General features: G+C 39.0%; 1 protein-coding gene across 4 annotated transcripts in view; it reads left to right on the top strand.

Annotated features, from left to right (window-relative positions):
• Positions 1 to 22,299, top strand: part of TRPM6 (transient receptor potential cation channel subfamily M member 6) — a 191,754-nt gene that overhangs the window by 67,208 nt on the left and 102,247 nt on the right. For all 4 annotated transcript variants that reach the window (XM_049896190.1, XM_049896192.1, XM_049896191.1 and 1 more), the window contains exons 4-7: positions 6,717 to 6,894; positions 9,873 to 10,086; positions 13,476 to 13,600; positions 19,693 to 19,864. In XM_049896190.1, coding sequence (XP_049752147.1) covers positions 6,717 to 6,894; positions 9,873 to 10,086; positions 13,476 to 13,600; positions 19,693 to 19,864 — 689 coding nt within the window. The remainder of the gene's footprint in view (positions 1 to 6,716; positions 6,895 to 9,872; positions 10,087 to 13,475; positions 13,601 to 19,692; positions 19,865 to 22,299) is intronic.

Raw genomic sequence — 22,299 nt, 5'->3', positions numbered from 1 at the left:
AAATCTGGCGATATACACCCCAATACATGTATCATATGTATATTTATTTTAAAAACCATATAAATAGGGCACTGGGTTGGGGTAGTAATATATTACATACATTATAAAAACCAAAAAAAGAGGTATAAAAAGATTAGGTAATATGACCAACATTAAAAATATTTTATTTCAGTAGCAGATGAAACCCTTTGCCCCTTCCAAGATAATATTATTTACAAGGACATGGAAAATCTAATGACATTTCACCTCGTAATGTGGCTTACAGAGAACTGATATGAGGAGTAGGAAGGAGAAGTGTGGGTTCTGCTATTTTCTTATTGTTTGATTGTGCTTGTATTCTTAGTGTTCCATCTTGTGGTTTCTTTTTGGGAAGCTTTATAAATTGCTTTTCCAGTTTTAGGGCTACTTTGGTTGAAACAAGATGATATAATCTCTATATTCATGTAATAGTCACATGTAATTCATGATATGCTGGAAGCACTTGAGTTCATGAGGACAACATTGTCAACCTGTCTCTTCCTGAAGTCCGTCATTGAGACAACTGAGGGTACCTTTTTCAATCTCTGTTAGTAGAAGTTTAATTTCATGCTCATTTTAAAGAAAACAATATGATGGGAGTTCTAATATTTTCTTGCCTTATGCCAGTGAGTTTCCAGGTATCCCTAACTTTGGGGATCACTGCTTCAGGGTATTTAGTGGAGTCTTGTTACTGATTTTATGTCTACTTGTGTGTTGTGAGGAGCCCTGGTGGTATAGTGGTTAAAAGCTTGGCTACTAACCAAAAGGTTGGCAGTTTGAATCCACCAGGCATTCCTTGGAAACACTATGGGGCAGTTTACTCTGTCCTATAGGGTTGCTATAAATTGGAATTAACTTGATGACAGGGTTTTGGTATATTGTGTGTGTGTGTGGGTATGTTCATGTGGTGCGGTGGGTCACTTTTGTGTGGCCTTTCTTGATATGGTCTCACAACTCCCACCCACATGACTTGGTGGGACTGTGCAAATAAGGAAATTGTGGCCCACTAAGGGAATTAGTTTTGTGATAGGTTTAAAAGAGATCCAATTTAGAGAAAAGGGAGGATTCCACCACCACCAAGGAAGAACAGCCAACAGCAGAGCATGTCCTTTGGACTCATAATCCCTGTACTGGGAAACTACCGGAACAAGGAGACTGAGGGAGAGAGACAGAGACAGAGACAGAGACAGAGACAGAGACAGAGACAGAGACAGAGAGAGCTGTAACACTGAAGACGGTGAGAATTGGTGGCAGAGAAATGGCGGCAGGAGAGGTCGGCAGGAAGGGCCTGCAGGAGACAGCATGGTGAGCCTCCTGGCCTACGGAGCAAGAAAGCTGAATGCCTGTGGCAAGGAGGCTTGCTGGCAGAGTAGGGTACTTCTGGGCAATTGATGGAGCTAGGTTTCCTGACCCACAGAACTAGAACTGAATGCTTTCAGGCTGAGGCTTACTGGCAGAGTGGGGTGCCTCTGGGCTAAAAGAGCTTCATAACACTTGCCTGAGCAGGGCAGAGGCTGAGGGCCAGAGAGAGGTATGCCTGTGAGCAGGGCTGTGAAGAGGCTGTCCTGACGGAAGAACTGTATCCTCAGTGTTCCTGAACCTGAATTTTAACCTGTTACTTCCCTAATGAACTCCATAATCATGAGTATTGTCTGTGAGTTCTGTGTGGCCATTGGAATGAATTATCAAACCCAGCAGAGAAGCAGAGAGTGCCGTGGGATGTCAGTTAATGTCAGAATTGGTAAAGATGGCAGAGAGAGGAGCCATGTCTGACCTCTGCCTCATAGAAATCAACCCTGGGCTGTGGATCTTGATTCTCTTTTCCCCTTGTGAAGTTAGAGGAGGTCAGATGCTGCCCCCATGCCATTTTTACAACTTGTTTTATCAATTACTGAGAGAGAAATAATTTAAGTCTTCAAGTATAATTTTGGATTTATCTGTTTCTTCTTTCAGTTCTATCAGTTTTACTTTGTGCATTCCGTTTTTTGGTGCATGCACATATAGGACTGTTATGTCTGCTTGGTGACTTGGCCTTTTTATAATGTAATATCCCTCTTTATTCCCTGGTAACATTTCTTGTTCTGAAGTCTACTTTCATATTGACATAGCCACTCCAGCCTTTTTTTAATTGATTGCATGGGATATTTTTCCATTGTTTTAATCAGTATATGTCTTTATATTTAAAGTGGGTTTCCCTTGAGCAACATATGGTTGGGACTTGTTTTCTTTTTATCCAATTTGACAATTTCTATCTTTTAATTGGTATGTTCAAATCATTTACATTTAATGTAAAATATTGATATGGTTGGATTTAAGTCTACCGTTTATTGTTTTCTGATTTTCCCTTTCTTTTATCCCTCTATTATCCCTTTCCTGCTTTATTTTGCATTATTTTATCTACTAACTTTGAATCGACTCAACGGCAACTTTCTTTTTTTTGGTATTAACTTTTTTGCTGTGTCTCTCGTGTTCTTTTTTAGTAGTAGCTCCAGGGATTACAATATACATACCTAATTTTTACTACTTAGGAGTTAATATTTTACCACTTCAAGTAAAATGTAAAAGTCTTACAAACATATTGGTTCCTTTACCCTCCCCCCTTTATAATTATCTTATGTATTATATTAACATATGTTGAAATCTTCACAAGTTACAATTTTTGGTTTCCATAGTCATATATATTTTATAGAACTTTAGAGGAGAAAAATAGTTTTTTATATTTACCTAGATATTTAACAACTCTGTTGTTCTTCTTTCATATCTGAAGTTTCAAGGTATCATTTTTTTTTCAGCCAGAACTTCATTTAGTATTTGTTTTAGAACATGTCTGCTGGTGATAAATTCTTTTAGTTTTTCTTTTTCCTTTTAGTTTGTCTTCATCTTAGAATGTTTATATTCTGCCTTACTCCTGAAGGATAATTTCACAATATAGAATTCTGGTTTGGCAGTTCTTTTTCTTCTTCAACACTTTAAAGACATTGTTCCACTGACTTTGGCCTTTGTGATTTCTGAGAAGAAATCTACAGTCATTCAAATCCTTGTTCCCCTATATATAATGTGTCATTCTTCTCTAGTTGGTTACAAAACTTTTTTATCTTTATTTTTCAGCAGTTTAATATTGTTGTTTCTGGTTGTGGTGTTCTTTGAGTTTATCCTGTTTGGGGCTTGCTGAGCTTCTTGAATCTGTAAATATATCACCATATTTGGGAAGTTTTTGGTCCTATTTCTTAAAATATATTTTCTTCAAATATTTATTCTTTCTCCTTTCCTCCTGGGACTCCAGTGACACAAATGCTAGACCTTTTGATATTGTCCCACAGGTCCCTGAGGCTCTGGGTACCTTTTCAATATTTTCTTCACTCTGCTCTTCAGATAGGATTATTACTACTGATTTATTTTCAAGTTTACTGATGTTTTCCTGTATCATTTTCATTCTGCTATTGAGGTCATCCGGTGAATATTTTTATTTCAAATATTGTACTTTTTAGTTCTAAAATTTCCACTTTTAAAAATAGTTTCTAGCTCCCTATTGGGCATTAACATCTTGTCACTAATTTCAAGTGTGTTTACTTTTACTTCATGGAGTGTGGTTATAATAACCCCCTCCCCCCAAAAAAAAACCCAGTGCCATTGAGTCAATTCCAACTCATAGCGACCCTATAGGACAGAGTAGAACTGCCCTGTAGAGTTTCCAAGGAGCGCCTGGCAGATTTATATGGGTTATAGTAGTTGCTTGAAAGTCTCTATAATTCTAATTTTTCAGGGTTGGCATCTGTTGATCATATTTTCCACTGAGAACTGGTCACATTTTTATTTCTTTCTTTCCTTTTTTTTTTTTTGTAGATTGAGTAATTTGTATTGTGTCTTGGACATTTTGTCTGGGTTCTTTTAAAACGTTCTGGAAAATATTAATTTTCTTTGTTTTAGCTGAAAATCAACCCAGTTAGATTTCTACCACAGGTTCTAATCTTTTCTGAGTGGGAGTTCCAATCTTAGTTTAGTTTTAAAGCCTTTGCTGAACTGACTTGGGTCTTTCCTGAACATATGCTACTCAGAGGTTATTCTGAGACTTGAACAGAAGTTTACATCTGTCTTCAGTTTTCAACGTCTTTGTTACACTGCTCTGGGTCTGTCTCATGCATGTGCAATTTAGTAGTGAGCTTGAGACTTGTGTGGATTTATACACAAATTAGGGCATCACCTTTTCAAGCTCTCTTCTCTCCGGAATTCTCATATTCTCTGTGATCTGTAGGGCTCCCCGTTTTTGTTTCTTCTTTGCAGAATGAAGGGGTTTTTCTCAGTTTTAGCTGCCTATGCAACCACTTCTGTGCACCTCTGTGACTATGATCTGCCCTCAGGGCAAAGCTAGGAGACAAAAACGAGTAAACAAAAACAGGGATCTCCTGTATTCTGCACACCGTGTTGTTTCTGATGTGTGCTGTCAAGTCAGTTCTGACTCATAGTGACCCTATAGAACTGTCCCATATAGTTTCCTAGGCTGTAATGTTTACAGGAGCAAATAGCCAGTTTTTTTTTTTTTTTTTCTCCCATGGAGCTACTAGTGGGTTCCAACTGCCAACTTTTCTATCAGCAGCCAAGTGCTTAACTGTTGCACCACCAGGGCATAGTGACCCTTTTCCTCATTCCTCTGCCTCAAAAGATGAACTTTTTATTGGAGTTTTAGCCTCTCGTGCCACCACTGCACAGTTCCATGACTGCATTCTACCCTTAGGTTAAAGTTGTTAGAGAAAAGAGAGAAAGAAGGAAGGAAGGGAGGGAAGGAGGGAGGAGAAATGGAAGGAAGGAAGGGAAAGAGGGCGGGAGGGAGGGAAGGATGGAGGAAGGAAGGAAGGAAGAAAAGTAGAAAAGAAAACCCAACAAATTCACTCCTGTACCTAGGTGCCTTCTCTAAATTTTTACTCTTTTCCACTATCTGCCTATTTTTGTATACTTTTTGGAGTCCTCAGGTAGTTGCCTTTTTTTGTACTTTGAAATGAGATTTTAGTTGTAACCATCAGGAGATACAGGCTATAGTGGACTTACTTCCTCTTGGCCAGAAAAGGTAGCTTGGACTCTTTAGTTCATATAATATGTTTTTGACTTTAGAAATGACAAGAGATTATGAAACACCAACTTACATCAGTTTTCTTTTATATATCATGCTACATGTTACTGAAAAAACCCGTATAATAACAATATTAGAGACAATTTGAAAAGAAAAAAAAAAGTCAGGAAAGGCCACACCTAATTTTTGACTGTGTTAATGTGCCACACTTCATTAAATAATTACTATAATGAAAAGTAAAAGTAGGTTGTTTTTTATTTCTTAATTATAGTTAGTATTATAATAAATATAAGCTTGGATATAGGCTTTTGTGGTTATTGAATTGTTTCTGAATTTCTAGGATTGGTGATTCTGGATTAGAAGGCAGGAATATATTAACTATTAGTTTGACTTGTCATTGTACTTTAAATATATTAAACAAGTTTTTGTGTCTTCAGGGGTATATGAATGTGTTAATATCCCTTTGGTCTTATCAATATCTGTAACATCCACTTTCATGTTATAGTTTCAAATTATTTAGCTGAAATTATTCACTGTACTTCAAAATTCCATTAATTCACAATTCTAGCAAGGGCAAACATTTTCCTATGTAATTATTTATTATTTGTTTCTCCTTTACCCTGAATCATTTACAATGTTGGATAAGCTCTTTGTAACAGGTATATAATCTGACATAATTTGACTCAAATAATTTCCCAGTCTGCAAATATATCATTTTTCATTGAACAAATTTCAATTTTTCACTGAATATAATAGATGTTTTAAAGTATTTTATATTCAAATCTCAGTTTTTCCTTATATCTTCTAATATGAGAAATTCATCACACTTTCACAAAAATAGTGAGTATAATATGATCTTTTCTGTTAGTTTTTACATAGTTTTAAGGTTTCATCTTTTAATTTGCTTAGTTTTTTTTTTTAGTTTATTTTGTTGTATAGCATAACTTATGAGTACTTATTAAATATTTTTCAAAATTGTTAATCCTATGCAAGAACATATATTAAGTCTGTCTTCAAAAGCTTGTTACTTATATTAAATTATTATATAATTTATGCTTATAGTCCAAGTCTCTTTCACATTTCCATTGAATTCTATTTTTACATATATGTGCAATTTTTGTTTTTGGTCTTTTCAAAATTAAAGTTTATACACAAACATGTTTTTGGCATTTTTTTTAGTGAAATTATTCCTACTGGAATTCCTAGCAGAGTGGTTAAAATCTCTGTGTCTGGAGCCAGAATTCTGTCTCTGAATCTTGGCTTTATCCATTATGAGCACTGTGACCCTGGGAAAGTCACTTAACCTCTCTAACCCTCTATTTTTCATCTATTAAGTATATATGTATGTATATGTATGAATTAAATATATTAAATATGTAAATTAAACATTTAAATATATATTTCACTTAAAAACAAATCCAGTGCCGTCAAGTCAATTCCGACTCATAGTGACCCTATAGGACAGAGTAGAACTGACCCATAGAGTTATTAAATATAAATAAACACATAGGTATAAATTTTAATGTGACTTTTAAAAATTGTTAATCTCTGTGATCTATACATTGCCTTAGAAAAATGTAGAACAATTGCATCTGTATTCTAGTCTGAAATTGGTTTTTCTCCTGAATTTAAGGTGTTACTGTGGGCGATTGATTGGAGACCATAATGGAGTAGATTATTCCTGGACCATCTCAGCTGCCAATAATGATGAAAATGAACAATGGTCTGTTGAAAAGCACACAACAAAAAGCCCTACAGATACCTTTGGCACTATTAAGTTCCAAGATGGAGAACATACCTACCATTCCAAGGTTTGCGTTTGTGAATAATCCAAATTGTTTTGCTGATATTTAACAAAGGATAGCCTCCAAACGTGTTAGGATCTCCAAATGTAGATAATCGATTGACTTGGTTTGCAAATGTGGTCAAAGTTATTGTGTCTGAGGGCCACTGTGCCTTTCCCAGATGTGGTGTGATCACCTCTTTATTTGACTGGCCTCTTTTGGCAAGCTTATACCCTCTGCAGAAGAGAATGGCTTATTGTCCTTCAAACAGTTGTAATAAAATGTAATGAGACTGTCTTTTTTAAGGAATGCAAAAAACTTGAGGAGTGTGGTTTTAGCTGAAGCATGACTATAGCAGTTACTTGTAACTAGTGGCTGAACACACCTCCTGTGTCCTCGGTAGGGGCTATTTTGGAAAGGAAATGGGAGAATTTCTTTCTGTACCTACTGAATGATAGCACTTGGCCTTTCTGGTCCAGTTTCTCTACTGTCCTTAAAACACATACTAATTTTACTTGCGATTGACATAATATTAAAACGTATTTTCTCTTGAGCATGTTAACCACCTGCTGCCTTATTAGAATAGAGATGGATTTTCATGGGGGTAACTGCAGGTGGATCCCACCTTACAAAAGCTTGGAATCAGCTGTGCCATGGAATGTGACCATCAATTGAATGGGATTGAAACGATAGTTCCTAATAGTACAATCCTGATACAACTTTACAGTAATCTGCAATCCCAGTTATTAACCCTCTTACATTTAACTTCATGTGTTGATGTTTTCTCTCATTGACAGGAAAACTGCCCTCGTTCCCCACTGCAGTCATTTTTGGGAGCTGGCCCTTAAAGACTCCTGGATGTAATTTTTTCATTCAGTTTTAGTCTTCTCCCTTTTTCTTCTGTGCTTATTCATAATCATCTCCATTCACTCACGGCTTCATTCATTCAATAGATCTTTACTGGGTGCCCACACTTTGCTATCCCCCAAGGAGCATAAAATGTTCCATGTGCCGATGTTGCTTACAGTCTAGTGGAGAAACAGGAAACAAATACACAATTGTCACAGAGGGTGATGATTATGAAAAGGGAATACATTATGCTTTGAATGGATGAAGAGGGTAACTCCTTTTTTGGGTGGTGGTGGGTCATATCAAGGAAGTCATCTGAAAATAGGGACAGCTAAGCTGAGATCTGAAAGACGAACAAGGCATATCGTGTCTGGTGAGGCAAAGGAGTAAGACCATTCTAGGCATAAGGAATAGCTTGTACAAAGGTCAAGGGAGAATTTGATTTATTGAGGAGAACTGAAAATACGGTTAGACAAATCCCTTGATCATTTACATGTTTTTATGCTTAGCATTAGGCTCCCTGTTACAACCAGTGTACCTGAGGGCATTTTATTTAATCCTGCAGAAGACAAGAGGCTATCCTTCATACTTAGATGCAGAATTGCACTTCAGATTTACTTCATATTTATATTGAGCTGTGGGAAAGTTTGTAAGAGCTATATTTTCTCCCTCCACCCCATTCCTCTTCTAGGTTCCCCCCTACCCCGACCTTATTCCACAAGGGAAATGAGGCGACTCTTTGTCAGTAAGATTCAGTCTTAGGGAGTTGGTTTTAAAGGAGGTAGGGAGGAAAGAATGAATCATTTACCTTGACTGTAGTCTTTGCTTGGCTTCTGACACAAGCTATTGTGTAGTAGAAAAGACTCTAGTGTTGATATTTAGTTCATCAAGGTTGCATATCCTGAAATCTGAAGGAGGGAGAAATGTCTTCTAGGACTAAAAGGACATATAGTTGAAAGAGAGGGGCCACTGGGGGAATAGTTGAGATAAAGAGAAGGTACTAAAGAAGAGCTTCCTCCTCTGCCCTCCTCGAGTTTATTGTTTGGAGCAACATAAACCATGTCACGGGGGTCACATTGTATTTTTTCCTACTAGTTAATATTTAGTAAAGCCCGGGTGGCTTAGTTTCCTCACTTGCAAATTGAATCCTGGGTATCCTTAGAGTCTTTCTGTCTCTCACTTTCTGTGATAGCTGCATCATCCATCACCATGTTCAGGAATTCTAACATTTTAAATATGAAATAAAGGGAATATGTTTCAAGAAGTTCAGAGATGAGTGAAAAATTGCTCTATGTTCTGTAAAATAACGTGGTAATTCTTATGACGACCTCTACCTGTGATTATTTTTGGCATAGTTTTATGACTCATGGTTTTTTGTTGACCTTATTTCTTGCTGTAAATCAGATTTACCCTTGTTATTAGTTGGCATAGGCTTGAGGAAGCAAAATCATCTCGACAAGATTTGAATGGTCCCTAGGTGGCTGCATCTGCTGGAAAGACAAAAGTCAATCATACAATAGAATGCAAACGTTTCAGGGAATCCCTGTTGGTTTGAATTTCCCTCATTACTTGTTTCTTTTGGTTGCATTACTAGTCAGAAAAGACTGTTTTGTGAAAAATACTTATTTTGGTTGAAAAAAAGATTTTCAGCGGGGTATGGGTAGATTTTATGGGTAGAATATAAAACTTAACAATAAATTTGCTGTGCATGTTCCTTAATCTTGTTCCTTAATTGAAATTGTGTGAATGCGTGAAATGGTCAAATACATTAAGAGCCGTAGCATTTATAAAAATGCCCCATTTCACCTATTTCTTAAAGCTCCTTATTAGCGGGTTTACTGAAATAGAGAGTTTTGCCAGTTGTTTGAAGTATTTCTGCCTCACTTCAGACCCCCTGGAGAGCATTGGTGGACCAACCTTGAAAACCAGAGGAAACCTTCCTGCAGTGACTTGTAATTCCCAGAAGGAACTTAAAGGGGTGTGGGATCCTTTAAAAGTAAATATTTCTATTATATGAAGAACAGTTTTTAAAGAGATCTCAGTCACTTCCTTCCAAGTTTGGGCCATTTCACTTGTACTGCTGTGTGCTTGTTGTTTCTATACCTGGCATACATTTGTCTTTATTTTATGTTCATGTATATGTACCTGTCTTCCAGTATATTAGAACTTCTTATGATACCAAGTTGGATCATCTGTTACATTTAATGTTGAAAGAGTGGAAGATGGAACTTCCAAAGCTGGTGATCTCTGTCCATGGGGGTATCCAGAACTTTAAGATGCCCTCCAAACTTAAAGAGATATTCAGCCAAGGTTTGGTCAAAGCTGCAGAGACCACGGGAGCATGGATACTGACTGAAGGCATTAATACCGGTAACATACACTCCTGTGTCTTTTTTTTTTTTTTTTTTTTTAATTTATTGTGCTTTAAGTAAAAGTTTACAAATTGAGTCAGACTCTGATATAAAAATTTATAAACACCTTGCTATATACTCCTAATTGCTCTCCCCCTAATGAGACAGCACACTCCTTCCCTCCTCTATTTCTTTTCATGTCTATTCGGCCATCTTCTGACCCTCTCTACCCTCTCATCTCCCCTTCAGACAGGCAGTGCCAACGTAGTCTTATGTGTCTACTTGAACCAAGAAGCTCATTCTTCACCAGTATCATTGTCTATCCCACAGTCTAGTCCAATCCTTGTCTGAAGAGTTAGCTTTAGGAATGGTTCCTGTCTTGGGCCACCAAAGACACAGGGTAATTATGAGCCAAGAGACAGAAAGGGCCACATAAACCAGAGTCTACATCAGCCTGAGACCAGAAGAACTAGATGGTGCCCGGCTATAACCGATGACTACCCTGACAGGGAACACAACAAGGAACTCCTGAGGGAGCAGAAGAACGGTGGGATGCAGACCCCAAATTCTCGTAAAAAGACCAGACTTAATGGTCTGACTGAGACTAGAGTGACCCCGGAGGTCATGGTCCCCAGAGCCTCTGTTAGCCCAGGACAGGGATCATGTTTTTTTGTTGTTGTTATTCCCTCTTTCTAAACTGTGAATAAGGCAAAGTGACACTTAATCCCTTCTCTTCAGCACTCCCAAGAGATGTGGTTTGTGAGGGAGAAACATGAAAAGCCCAGCGAATAGAAAATAAACCCAGAAGAATCGTAGACCTTTCCTGGAGTGTGTTCTTACCATTGTCACTGGGTGAACTTCTGACAAAGATGAATGGTCTTTCATGAGATTCAGGCTACCCTGAGGCTATAAGGGGCATTAATTCTGTACAACTGTGTAACAGGTGTGGGCTTGGGCATTAGCTAAAGTTACATAGTCATTGTCAAGTTCTCAGACATTGGAAATCAGTGATGTGTGTAAAAATTGCATTGAGTGTACTGGGCACGAGCAGGTAATTACATTTTTGATGTATATATATTTTTTAAACTGCATAATTGCCAGTACACTCAATGTCTCTATTTGCTTGTTGCTGACTCTCTTTTATACCCCTTGAAATTCGCTTCAAGAACTTCATCTAGTGGAATCTTAACTTCTAACCTTAGTCTTTTGCATTGGTGTTTATGAACTGGCTGCACATTAGAATGCTGATTAGGAAATTGATTAGATTCTTGGAGGGTGGAGCTCCAGAAGAATGTCTAATGTGCAGCCAGGGTTGAGAATGGTGACTCCACAAATCTTCTCTAAGCAATCAGTTATTAACTTTGTAGTTTTCCATTTTCCCTCTTTTTTTGGTTTTTCCTTTTTTAATTCTGTCTTAGTTATCTAAAAAAACTAGTGAGGCTATAAAAGAAATACCACGAGTGGACGGCTTTAACAAACAGAAATTTATTCTTTCACAGCCTAGGAAGCTAGAAGCCTGAATTCAGGGCACCAGCTCCAGGGGAAGGCTTTCTCTCTCTCTGTTGGCTCTGGGGGAAGGCCCTTGTCATCAATCTTCCCCTGATCCGGGATCTTCTCAGTGCAGGGACGCTGGGTCCAAAGGATGTGCGCCCCTCCTGGTTCTTCATTCTTGGTGGTAGGAGGTCCCTCTGTCCCTTTGCTTGCTTCTTTCTTTTATATCTCAAAAGAGACTAACTCAAGATACAACTTAACCCTGTAGATTGACTCCTGCCTCATTAACATAGCTGCCTCTAATCCTCCTCCTTAATGTCATAGAGATTAGAATTTACGACACAGAGGAAAAACACATCAGATCACAAAATGGAGAACAAATGCACATTACCGGAAATCATGGCCTAGCCACGTTGACACATTTTGGGGGGACACAATTCAATCCATAACAGATGTCCTGGCTAATGCCTCCTATTCAATTCTTTCCATCCTTTAGATCTGCATTAGATGCCATCAAACCTGTGAAGCATCCTCTAAATATCTCAACTGGAAGTGCTTACTTTTTATTTTTGAATTTCTATAGTGTATATTGTTTGCAGCACTTGTAAGATGTTTATACACACTGAAACCTGTGAGAGCCGGAACTTGACTGGGCTGCCATGTTTTTCTGGATCTCGCAAGTTTTTCACCTTTGATGAGGTTCAGTCTTACCACTTTTCTATTGCTTGTTTTAGTTGAAAATATTTGAGTTTTCCTTCTCTGACAGGTTTCTACTTTACACAGGTTCCAGCTTTCTCAGGTTTTATTGTATCGCCTGACAGGTTGGGAGGAGCCTGTGTAGTAGCCCTCTTATCTGGTTTTGAGCTAGAGGGCAGACTTTAGCACTTGGCAACACATTCTGATTTAACAGATAATTCCTTTGAAGCCTGACTGAAAAGGAATGAAGGAAGCAGATGACTGAAAACAACCAAGTAAAATGAAACCTAGGGATTTGGCCTGGAGTAGTTCATTTTGTACCTTTTATTGAGATAATTATTGCTTCACATTCTTGGAAGGAAATGAGTGTGGCAGAGTTCTAAGTCCATCCACTTTTATTTCTGGTAGTAGAAGGAAGGGGAGGTAGGGAAAGTTCACATAGTTTAGAAAAAGGTAAACTCAGGCAAGGCTTTTTCTTTGACTGACTAACTGCATTCCATACTTTAACTTACTTATTACTTTTTTTGTCTGTTTTTTTACTTTTAAGTTAGGGACAACCAAGGAATACAAATACAATAGTGTGAAGACGATTGAAATAGCTCCTATGAATCAAAGAAATGGGAAATGGCAAATCCCTGGGGCTTCCTTAACCAAAACTCAGGGTCTGACCTGATTCAACCACAACTCTGTAGGGCCTGGTTGCTCAAGGAGTGGTCCATGGGCCAGCATTGTCAGCATCACCTGGGAGCTTGTTGGAAATGCAGAATCTCAGGTCCCACCCCAGACTTGGGGAGTCAGAATCTGCATTTTAACATCATCCCTTCAAAGAAGCAAGGGACACATCTCCAGGATATTTTGCTGGGGCGGTGAAGATTAGGGAAAAAAATACTGAGGACATTTATGATGTCAAGGCTGGCCTTGCTCAGGAGGGACAATACTCAGGATATTCTGGTCAGGGAAGAGAAGAGTCAGAGCTCAGTTTGTAGGCAGAAAATGCCCAAAAGGAGGGGAGTATTTTCCAGGTAGAAAGGTCAGTAATAAAAGAAAGAGGTGCTAAGAGAGAGTAGAGGTAGACAAGTTATCAGAAACTAAGGCTTCTGTGCTAGAATTTTCCCTAAGACTGGCCTTTTGTATATACTTGCTTATTTGTCTCTTTCTGGCAGCCACTGTGTTTTGCATGATTTGTGAGTTAAAGTTTGACTTCTAAACTGGTTTTCACAGGAGTGTCCAAGCATGTTGGGGATGCCCTGAAAGCCCATTCCTCCCAGTCCTTGAGAAAAATCTGGACAGTTGGAATCCCTCCTTGGGGTGTCATTGAGAACCAGAAAGATCTTATTGGAAAAGATGTAAGTAGACAATTCTTTCACAATCAATGGAAATGAACCTATATTCGACTGCCAGCTTAACACTGCACCTGAATGTCTCGTAAACATCTCAAATGTAATATAGGTAGCCCTTGACTTACGACGGGGTTCCGTTCCAAGGACTCTACCATAAGTCGGTTGTGATATAAGTAAAATATCTTTTTTTTTTTTTAGTTTTTATTATTATTGCCTTTATTGTCAGTATCTTTATAAATCTGATATTTATTTGTCTTTGGGGGTTGGAAACATTACATATAAGCTTAAATATATATTTTAACACATACATGCATACGTACATAAAAAAATACACAAATCTTAAAAATCTACTCTAACAATGAAAAAGAGTTAGACAGTGTTGGCATTTGGTCAGTTGCGGTAATAACTCTACTGTGGAAGGTTCTGGATCATCTGGATTGTCTCTGGGAATGGGGATGGAACTTCTAGTCAGAAAATTGGTGAGAGTTGTCTGTAGGGTCCTTTTCTTTTTTTCTTTTCATATTTCACGATAATATCTCACTGCTTTCTGAATCTTTCTGTTGACTTTAACAAAGCAATCAGTGTTTAAGTCCATGTTTTCAAGCAACTAAAGCCCCTGATTTAGTTTAGAAAAAAATCCAGTTGCTCCTTTTACTGTAAAATTTTTTGACAACTTCTTCCTCTTCCTCATTATTTCTTTCTTTTTCAGTATTTCTATCCTCTCCAAAATCCAGTAAGTCCTGTTCTGTCAGTTCCCCTTCTTTGTAATCTATGAGCTGTTCCACATTGATGATATCAAGTTCTAAATTCAGCATTCTTGCCATATGGACAGTTTTTCCACCGATCTCTTCCATCATATTATCCTGATCAAATGCTTGGAGCATGTTCACATAACTCAGCAATATTTTCCATATCCCCTACATACATTTCCCTGTACCTTCCTCTCAGGAAGATATACCAATGATAGGATGTACAAAAAAAAATGGCAAAAAGGAAGGTTGTAAGTGTGGTTCTTCATAACTCGAATACGTGGTAAGTCGGGAGTACCTGTATGTCTAAAACCAAGCTCCTAACTTCCTACTACCTTCCTTACCCCATCTTAGAAAATGGCAATCCCCTCCTTGTGGTTGCTTAGGCTAGGAACCTTGGACTAATCTTGAAATGATCTCTTCGTCTCACACCTCAAACATTATCCATCAGCAAGTAACGTCAGCTCCATTATTAAAATATATCCGGAGTCTGACTTCTTCTCATCACCTCCACTGCTACTGAGGAAGTCCAAGCCACCATTATCTGTCACCTGGATGATTGTAATAGCCTTCCCAATGTTCACCTTTGTCTCCTATACAGTGTGTTCTCGGCATAGTAGCCAGAATGACTCCTCGAAAACATAAGTCAGATTGTGTCACTCCTCTGTACAAAACTTTTCAATGGCTTCTGTTTCGCTTGGAGCGAAAACCAAGGTTTTTGCAATGGCCTATGTGTAGTAAAGCAGGGGACATTAGGGATTTACTCCTGTTTACTTATTTATTGATTCCTTGACCCTATCTGTTATTATAAAGGGAATGGACTTTTCTAAAATGAATAGTGATGCATTAATTTTTCTTTTTAATGCTAACATTTTTTTAATAAAAAAAATCAGATATTACAAAAGGTATACAGAAGATAGCCACAGTTTATACATTTTGGTGTGTGATCATTATTGAGTTTTTTATTAATACCACAAGTGGATGGCTTTAACAAACAGAAATTTATTCTCTCAGTTTAGGAGGCTAGAAGTCCAAAATCAGGGTGTTGGCTCTAGGGAAGGCTTTCTCTCTCTGACTGCTGTGGGAGAAGGTCTTTGTCAATCTTCTCCAGGATCTAGGAGGTTCTTTGTGCATGCAGGAACCCTGGGTCCAAAGGAGAAACTCAGCTCCAGACTTTTCTTTCTTTGTTGTAGTAGGTCTTTCCCTCTCTCCATGCTTCTCTTGCCTTTGATCTCTTGTAAGATAAAAGGCAAAGCAGACCACATCCCAGGGAAGTTCACCTTACATTAGATCAGGGCTGTGACCTGAGTAAGAGTGTTGCATCCCACCTTAATCCTCATTAGCATGTCAGTATAAGTCAGAATCAACTATGGCAACAGGTTTGTTTTTTTTCTGTTTTTAGTCCTATTTCATTAACTTAATGGACAGCTCACTCCCAAATGGGACCATCAACGCAGGCATAAACCAAAAAGAAAAAAACCAAACCTATTGTACAGGCTAGGAAGCTGTCTTCCATATTTCTTGGCAGAGACAAGTGAACACCTCCAGCACTGCACCTGTTTGTTGAAACATCTCAATTGATATTCCATCAATTCCTGGAGCCTTGTTTTTTGCCAATGCCTTCAGAGCAGCTTGGACTTCTTCCTTCAGTACCATCAGTTCCTGATCATATGCCACCTCTTGAAATGGTTGAACATCAACTAATTCTTTTTGGTATAATGACTCTGTGTATTCCTTCCATCTTCTTTTGATGCTTCCTGCGTCATTTAATATTTTCCCCATAGAATCCTTCACTATTGCAACTTGAGGCTTGAATTTTTTCTTCAGTTTTTTCAGCTTGAGATACGCCGAGCGTGTTCTTTCCTTTTGGTTTTCCATCTCCAGCTGTTTGCACATGTCACTATAATACTTTACTTTGTCTTCTCGAGAGGCCCTTTGAAATCTCCTGTTCAGTTCTTTTACTTCATCAATTCTTCCTTTTGGTTTAGCTGCTTGACGTTCGAGAGCAAGTTTCAGAGTCTCCTCTGTCATCCATCTTGGTGTTTCTTTCTTTCCTATCTTTTCAATGACCTCTGGCTTTCTTTATGTATGATGTCCTTCCACAACTCACCTGGTCTTCTGTCACTAGCGTTCAATGCATCACATCTATTCTTCAGGTGGTCTCTAAGTTCAGATGGGATGTACTCAAGGTCGTATTTTGTATCTTGTGGACTTGCTCTGATTTTCTTCAGTTTCAGCTTGAACTTAAATATGAGCGATTGATGTTCTCTTCCACAGTCGGCCCCTGGCCTTGTTCTGACTGATGATATTGTGCTCTTCCATCGCCTCTGGCATAGTGGTTAAGTGCTACAACTGCTAACCAAGAGGTCAGCAGTTCAAATCCGCCAGGCGCTCCTTGGAAACTCTATGGGGCAGTTCTACTCTGTCCTATGGGGTCGCTATGAGTCACTACGAATCGACTTGATGGCAGTGGGTTTTTCTTTCCACAGATGTAGTCAGTTTGATTTCTGTGTGTTCCATCTGGCAAGGTCCATGTGTACAGTCACCGTTTATGTTGGTGAAAGAAGGTATTTGCAATGAAGAAGTCGTTGGTCTTGTAAAATGCTATCATTCGATCTCAGGCATTGTTTCTATCACCAAGGCCATATTTCCCAACTACTGATCCTTCTTATTTGTTTCCAGCTTTCGCATTCCAATTGCCAGTAATTATCAATGCATCTTGATTGCATGTTTGATCAATTTCAGACTGCAGCAGCTGATAAAAATCTTCTATTTCTTCATCTTTGGCCCTAGTGGTTGGTGCGTAAATTTGAATAATAGTCGTATTAACTGGTCTTCCTCATAGGCATATGGATATTATCCTATCACTGACAGCGTTGTACTTCAGGATAGATCTTGAAATGTTCTTTTTGACGATGAATGCAACTCCATTCCTCTTAAAATTGTCATTCCCAGCATAGTAGACTATATGATTGTCTGATTCAAAATGGCCAACACCAGTCCATTTCAGTTCATTAATGACTAGGATATCGATGTTTATGCATTCCATTTCATTTTTGACTATTTCCAATTTTCCTTGATTCATACTTCATACATTCCAGGTTCCGATTATTAATGGATGTTTGCAGCTGTTTCTTATTTTGAGTTGTGCCACATCAGCATATGAAGGTCCCGAAAGCTTTATTCCATTCACGTCATTAAGGTCGACTCTACTTTGAGGAGGCAGCTCTTCCCCAGTCATCTTTTGAGTGCCTTCCCACCTGGGGGGCTCATCTTCCAGCACTATATCAGACAGTGTTCCACTACTATTCATAAGGATTTCACCGGCTAAAGCTTCTCAGAAGTAGACTGCCGGGTCCTTCTTCCTACTTTGTCTTAGTCCGGAAGCTTAGCTGAAATGTGTCCTCCATGGATGATCCTGCTGGTATCTGAATACCAGTGGTACAGCTTCCAGCATCACAGCAATATGCAAGGCTCTGTAGTATGATGTGGGGCCAACTGACTGGAAGAGATCCATATTTATGCCTATTCCCAAGAAAGGTTATCCAACCAAATGTGGAAATTATAGAACAATGTCATTAATATCACAAGCAAGCAAAATTTTGCTGAAGCTCATTCAAAAATGGCTGCAGTAGTATATTAACAGGGAACTGTCAGAAATTCAGGCTGGTTTCAGAAGAGAACGTGGAACCAGAGTTATCATTGCTGATGTCAGATTGATCCTGGCTGAAAGCAGAGAATACCAGAAGGATGTTTGCCTGTGTTTTATTGACTATGCAAAGATATTCGACTGTGTGGATCATAATAAATAATGGATAACATTGGGAAGAATGGGAATTCCAGAACACTTAATTGTGCTCATGAGGAACCTTTACATAGAGCAAGAGGCAGTTGTTTGGACAGAACAAGGGGATACTGATTGGTTTAAAGTCAGGAAAGTTGTGCATCAGGGTTGTATTCTTTCACCATAACTATTCAATCTGTATGCTGAGCAAATAATCTGAGAAGCTGGACTATATAAAGAAGAATGGGGCATCAGGATTGGAGGAAGACTTATTAACAACCTGCGTTATGCAGATGACACAACCTTGTTTGCTGAAAGTGAAGAGGATGTGAAGCACTTACTAATGAAGATCAAAGACCACAGCCTTCAGTACGGATTGCACCTCAACATAAAGAAAGCAAAAATCCTCACAATTGGACCAATGAGCAACATCACGATAAATGGACAAAAGATTGAAGTTGTCAAGGATTTCATTTTACTTGGATCCACAATCAACAGCCATGGAAGCAGCAGTCAAGAAATCAAAAGACGTGTTGCATTGGGTAAATCTGCTGCAAAGGACCTCTTTAAAGTGTTGAGGAGCAAAGATGTCACCTTGAAGACTAAGGTGCGTCTGACCCAAGCCATGGTATTTTCGATCGCATCATATGCATGTGAAAGCTGGACAATGAATAAGGAAGACCAAAGAAGAATTGACGCCTTTGAATTGTGGTGTTGGTGAAGAATATTGAATATACCATGGACTGCCAAAAGAATGAACAGGTCTGTCTTGGAAGAAGTACAGCCGGAATGCTCCTTAGAAGCCAGGATGGCGAGACTGTGTCTTACATACTTTGGGCATGTTGTCAGGAGAGATGAGTCCCTGGAGAAGGACATCATGCTTGGCAGAGTACAGGGTCAGCAGAAAAGAGGAACACCCTCAACAAGGTGGATTGACACAGTGGCTGCAACAATGAACTCAAGCATAACAACGATTGTAAGGATGGCTCAGGTCTGGGCAGTGTTTCGTTCTGGTATGCATAGGGTCACTATGAATTGGAACTGGCTCGACGGCGCCTAACAACAGCAACAACATTGTAGAGGCTAGGATTTACAACACATCACAAAATGGAGGACAACTACACAATACTGGAAATCATGGCCTAGCCAAATTGACACATATTTTTGGGGTGCGCAATTTAATCTATGACATGTAATAAAAAAAATTATGTGTGTAAATAGAGTGTTGATAGAAATTTACTGCTACAAACTTGCTTCTTTAGCTTAACTACTTATCATAGTATTTCTCCATGGGTTTTGTTGAACTTGTATAGTGAGTCTATAGCTGTAGCTGCTGTGGGCAATAGCTACTATGTACTACTCATGCATAGTAGGACCACATATCGATTCATTGAAAATTATACAAAAAGTAACCTGATCCCTCACTACAGATAGTTTGAGAAGCACTGCTCTAAGGAATAAGTATTATTTTTTTAACCTCTACAGTCTAGAGAGAGGCCTTGGGAGCAGTTCAGCCTGGAGAGTGATTTCGAGTTCTGACCTCCTTTGTCCTTGCTGTCTCTCAGGTGTTGTGCTTGTACCAGACTCTGGGCAACCCCCTCAGCAAGCTCACCACACTCAACAGCATGCACACACACTTCATCTTGTCTGATGATGGGACTGTGGGCAAGTATGGAAATGAAATGAAGCTCAGGAGGAATCTGGAAAAATATCTGTCTCTGCAGAAAATACACAGCCGTGAGTACCATTGGAACTCAGTCAACATGTCCTGCCTGGGGGAGTATGAGGCGGGGGAGCGGGGACTGCTGTGAGCAAGGTGCTCCACTGACATCTGTACAGACTGCTGCTAGCTGCGGTTGAGTTGGACCCTGACTCATAGTAACCTCATGTACAGTAGAAAGAAATGCTGCTTGGTCTTGCACCATCCCCATGCTCTGTTGCAAATTGGACTTGTGATCCATAAGGCTTTCACTGGCTGATTTTCATAAGTAGATTGTAAGGCCTTTCATCCTGGTCTGTCTTAGTCTGGAAGCTCCACTGAAACGTGTCCAGCATCATAAAAACAGGCAAACCTCCACTGACAGATGGGTGGTGGCTGCACTTGAGGTGCACTGGGAATCAAATGTGAGTTTGCCACATGGAAGGTGAGAATTATACCACTGAACTACCAATGCTCCCAAGTCAGCCCCTGTCCTAAAGCAGTCAGAGAGATTAAGTTAACATGGGTGAACACAAGCCAGAAGACGACAGATTATACAAGGCGGTGCAGAATTGTGGTGATGTTGTGAGAGAGGAAAGTCTTTGAGTGACAATATAGCCAGGGGAGGAAGGTCCTTGTCATCAATTTTCCCTTGGTCTGGGAGCATCTCAGCGCAGAAACGTCAGGTCCAAAGGATGTGCTCTGCTTCCGACACTGCTTTCTTGGTGGTATGAGGTCCCCATGTCTTTCTGCTCACTCGTCTCTTTTATATCTGAAAAGAGATTGGCTTAAGACACTATCTAATCTTATAGATCTTATCACTATAACTGCTGCTAATCCATTTTATTACATCATAGTGATAGAATTTACAACACATGGGGAAATCACATCGGATGATAAAATGGTAAGACAATTATACGGTCATATAAGGGAATCGTGATCTAGCCAAGTTGACAGATATTTTGGGGGGACACAATTCAATCCATGACGTAACCTTTATTGGGAGCCCTCGTGGCACAATGGTCAAGTGTTTGTCTGCTAACCAAGAGGCTGGCAGTTTGAATCCACCAGCTGCTCCCTGGAAACCCTATGGGGCAGTTCTACTCTGTCATATTGGGTCACTATGAATCCACTTGTTGGCAACGAGTTTAACCTTTATTGACAGTGTTAACCACAGGAATTGCTCAGGGATCTATGCAGCACTGTTATGTAAGCCCAGGGAGCAAAGTCTTTGTCTTTCTTATTTCCTGCTAACTCCCTCTCATTGAATGAATGAAAGGAACTCTGATGTTGCGTATAGCCGCAGGTGACGTTTCTACTTTCAAAGACCTTGACGTTTAAGGTTTAGCTGGAAGATTTATGGAGGTGATTCCAGCAGATTGGTAACACTTATTGACCTAAGAAGAACTGATAAAAATTAGCAAAACAGTAAATTAACTACACACACACACACACACACACACACGAAGAAAGAAAAGGAAAAAGAAGCTCCCGACAAAGGCAAAATACTTATGTATCAAAGCTGATTTTATACAAACGGCGCATTAAGGAGATTTACTACTATAGTCCCACCACGTGCCTATCAGTTTGTGGTACTGTGATGGCTTGCATGTTGCTATGATGCTGGAAACTATGCCACTGGTATTTTAAATATCCATAATGGACAGGTTTCAGTAGAGCTTCCAGAATACAGAGATTAGGAAGAAAGGTCTGGAGATTTACTTTTGAAAATTAGCCAGTGAAAACCCTATGGATTGCAACATATTATGTATTATTTGATACGTGCTGGAACCCTAGGTTGAAAGACGTTCAAAATACACAGTGACCACAAACGATGATCATAAAGATGGCACAGGACTGGGCAATGTTTTGTTCTGTTGTAAGGGGGTTCCCATGATTCAGAGCTAACTTGACAGCAACTAACGACAACTAACTACCATGTTTATATTTGTCTCTGAAGTGGTCGAAAGGGATTTACACTGGTAGAATGAAAACACTTGAATATTTTGATGGTTTCTTTCATTTCTTTCAACGTGGCCAGGGGAAGTGCCCAGATTAAAGATTGTGAAGAGATACCTTTTTTTTTTCCTTTTCTGTTTTGGTTTTATTAGGAAGCCAGGCTTCTTAGAGTCCCTGGCAGACATTTGATGTTGGCAGAGGATACTTACAAAAAGAAGACTCATATCGTAAAGTTGCTGTATGACTCCCTGGCTTCAGACTTTTGGAAATGTGACCAATGTTGCCTCCTGTTGTGTGTTTTTTTTTTTTTTTTTTTTAAGAATGACTCCATAGTATTTTGTTTCCTTTTTTGCCTGCTTTCCTTTAGTAAAGTTATATAAAATCATGATGAGAAACTCTAACAGTGAAGAATGGGAGAGATGAACAAATGAAAGCCCTTGAGGGTAACCCATCCCTTCTTGTTCTTACACAACCACAATTAAATTTTATTGAATTACCAAAAGTTTGATTATTT

The sequence above is a fragment of the Elephas maximus genome, chromosome 9 (assembly GCF_024166365.1).
Source record: "Elephas maximus indicus isolate mEleMax1 chromosome 9, mEleMax1 primary haplotype, whole genome shotgun sequence".
Taxonomy (NCBI): Eukaryota; Metazoa; Chordata; class Mammalia; order Proboscidea; family Elephantidae; genus Elephas; species Elephas maximus.
This window is presented reverse-complemented; position numbering and strand designations above follow the sequence as displayed.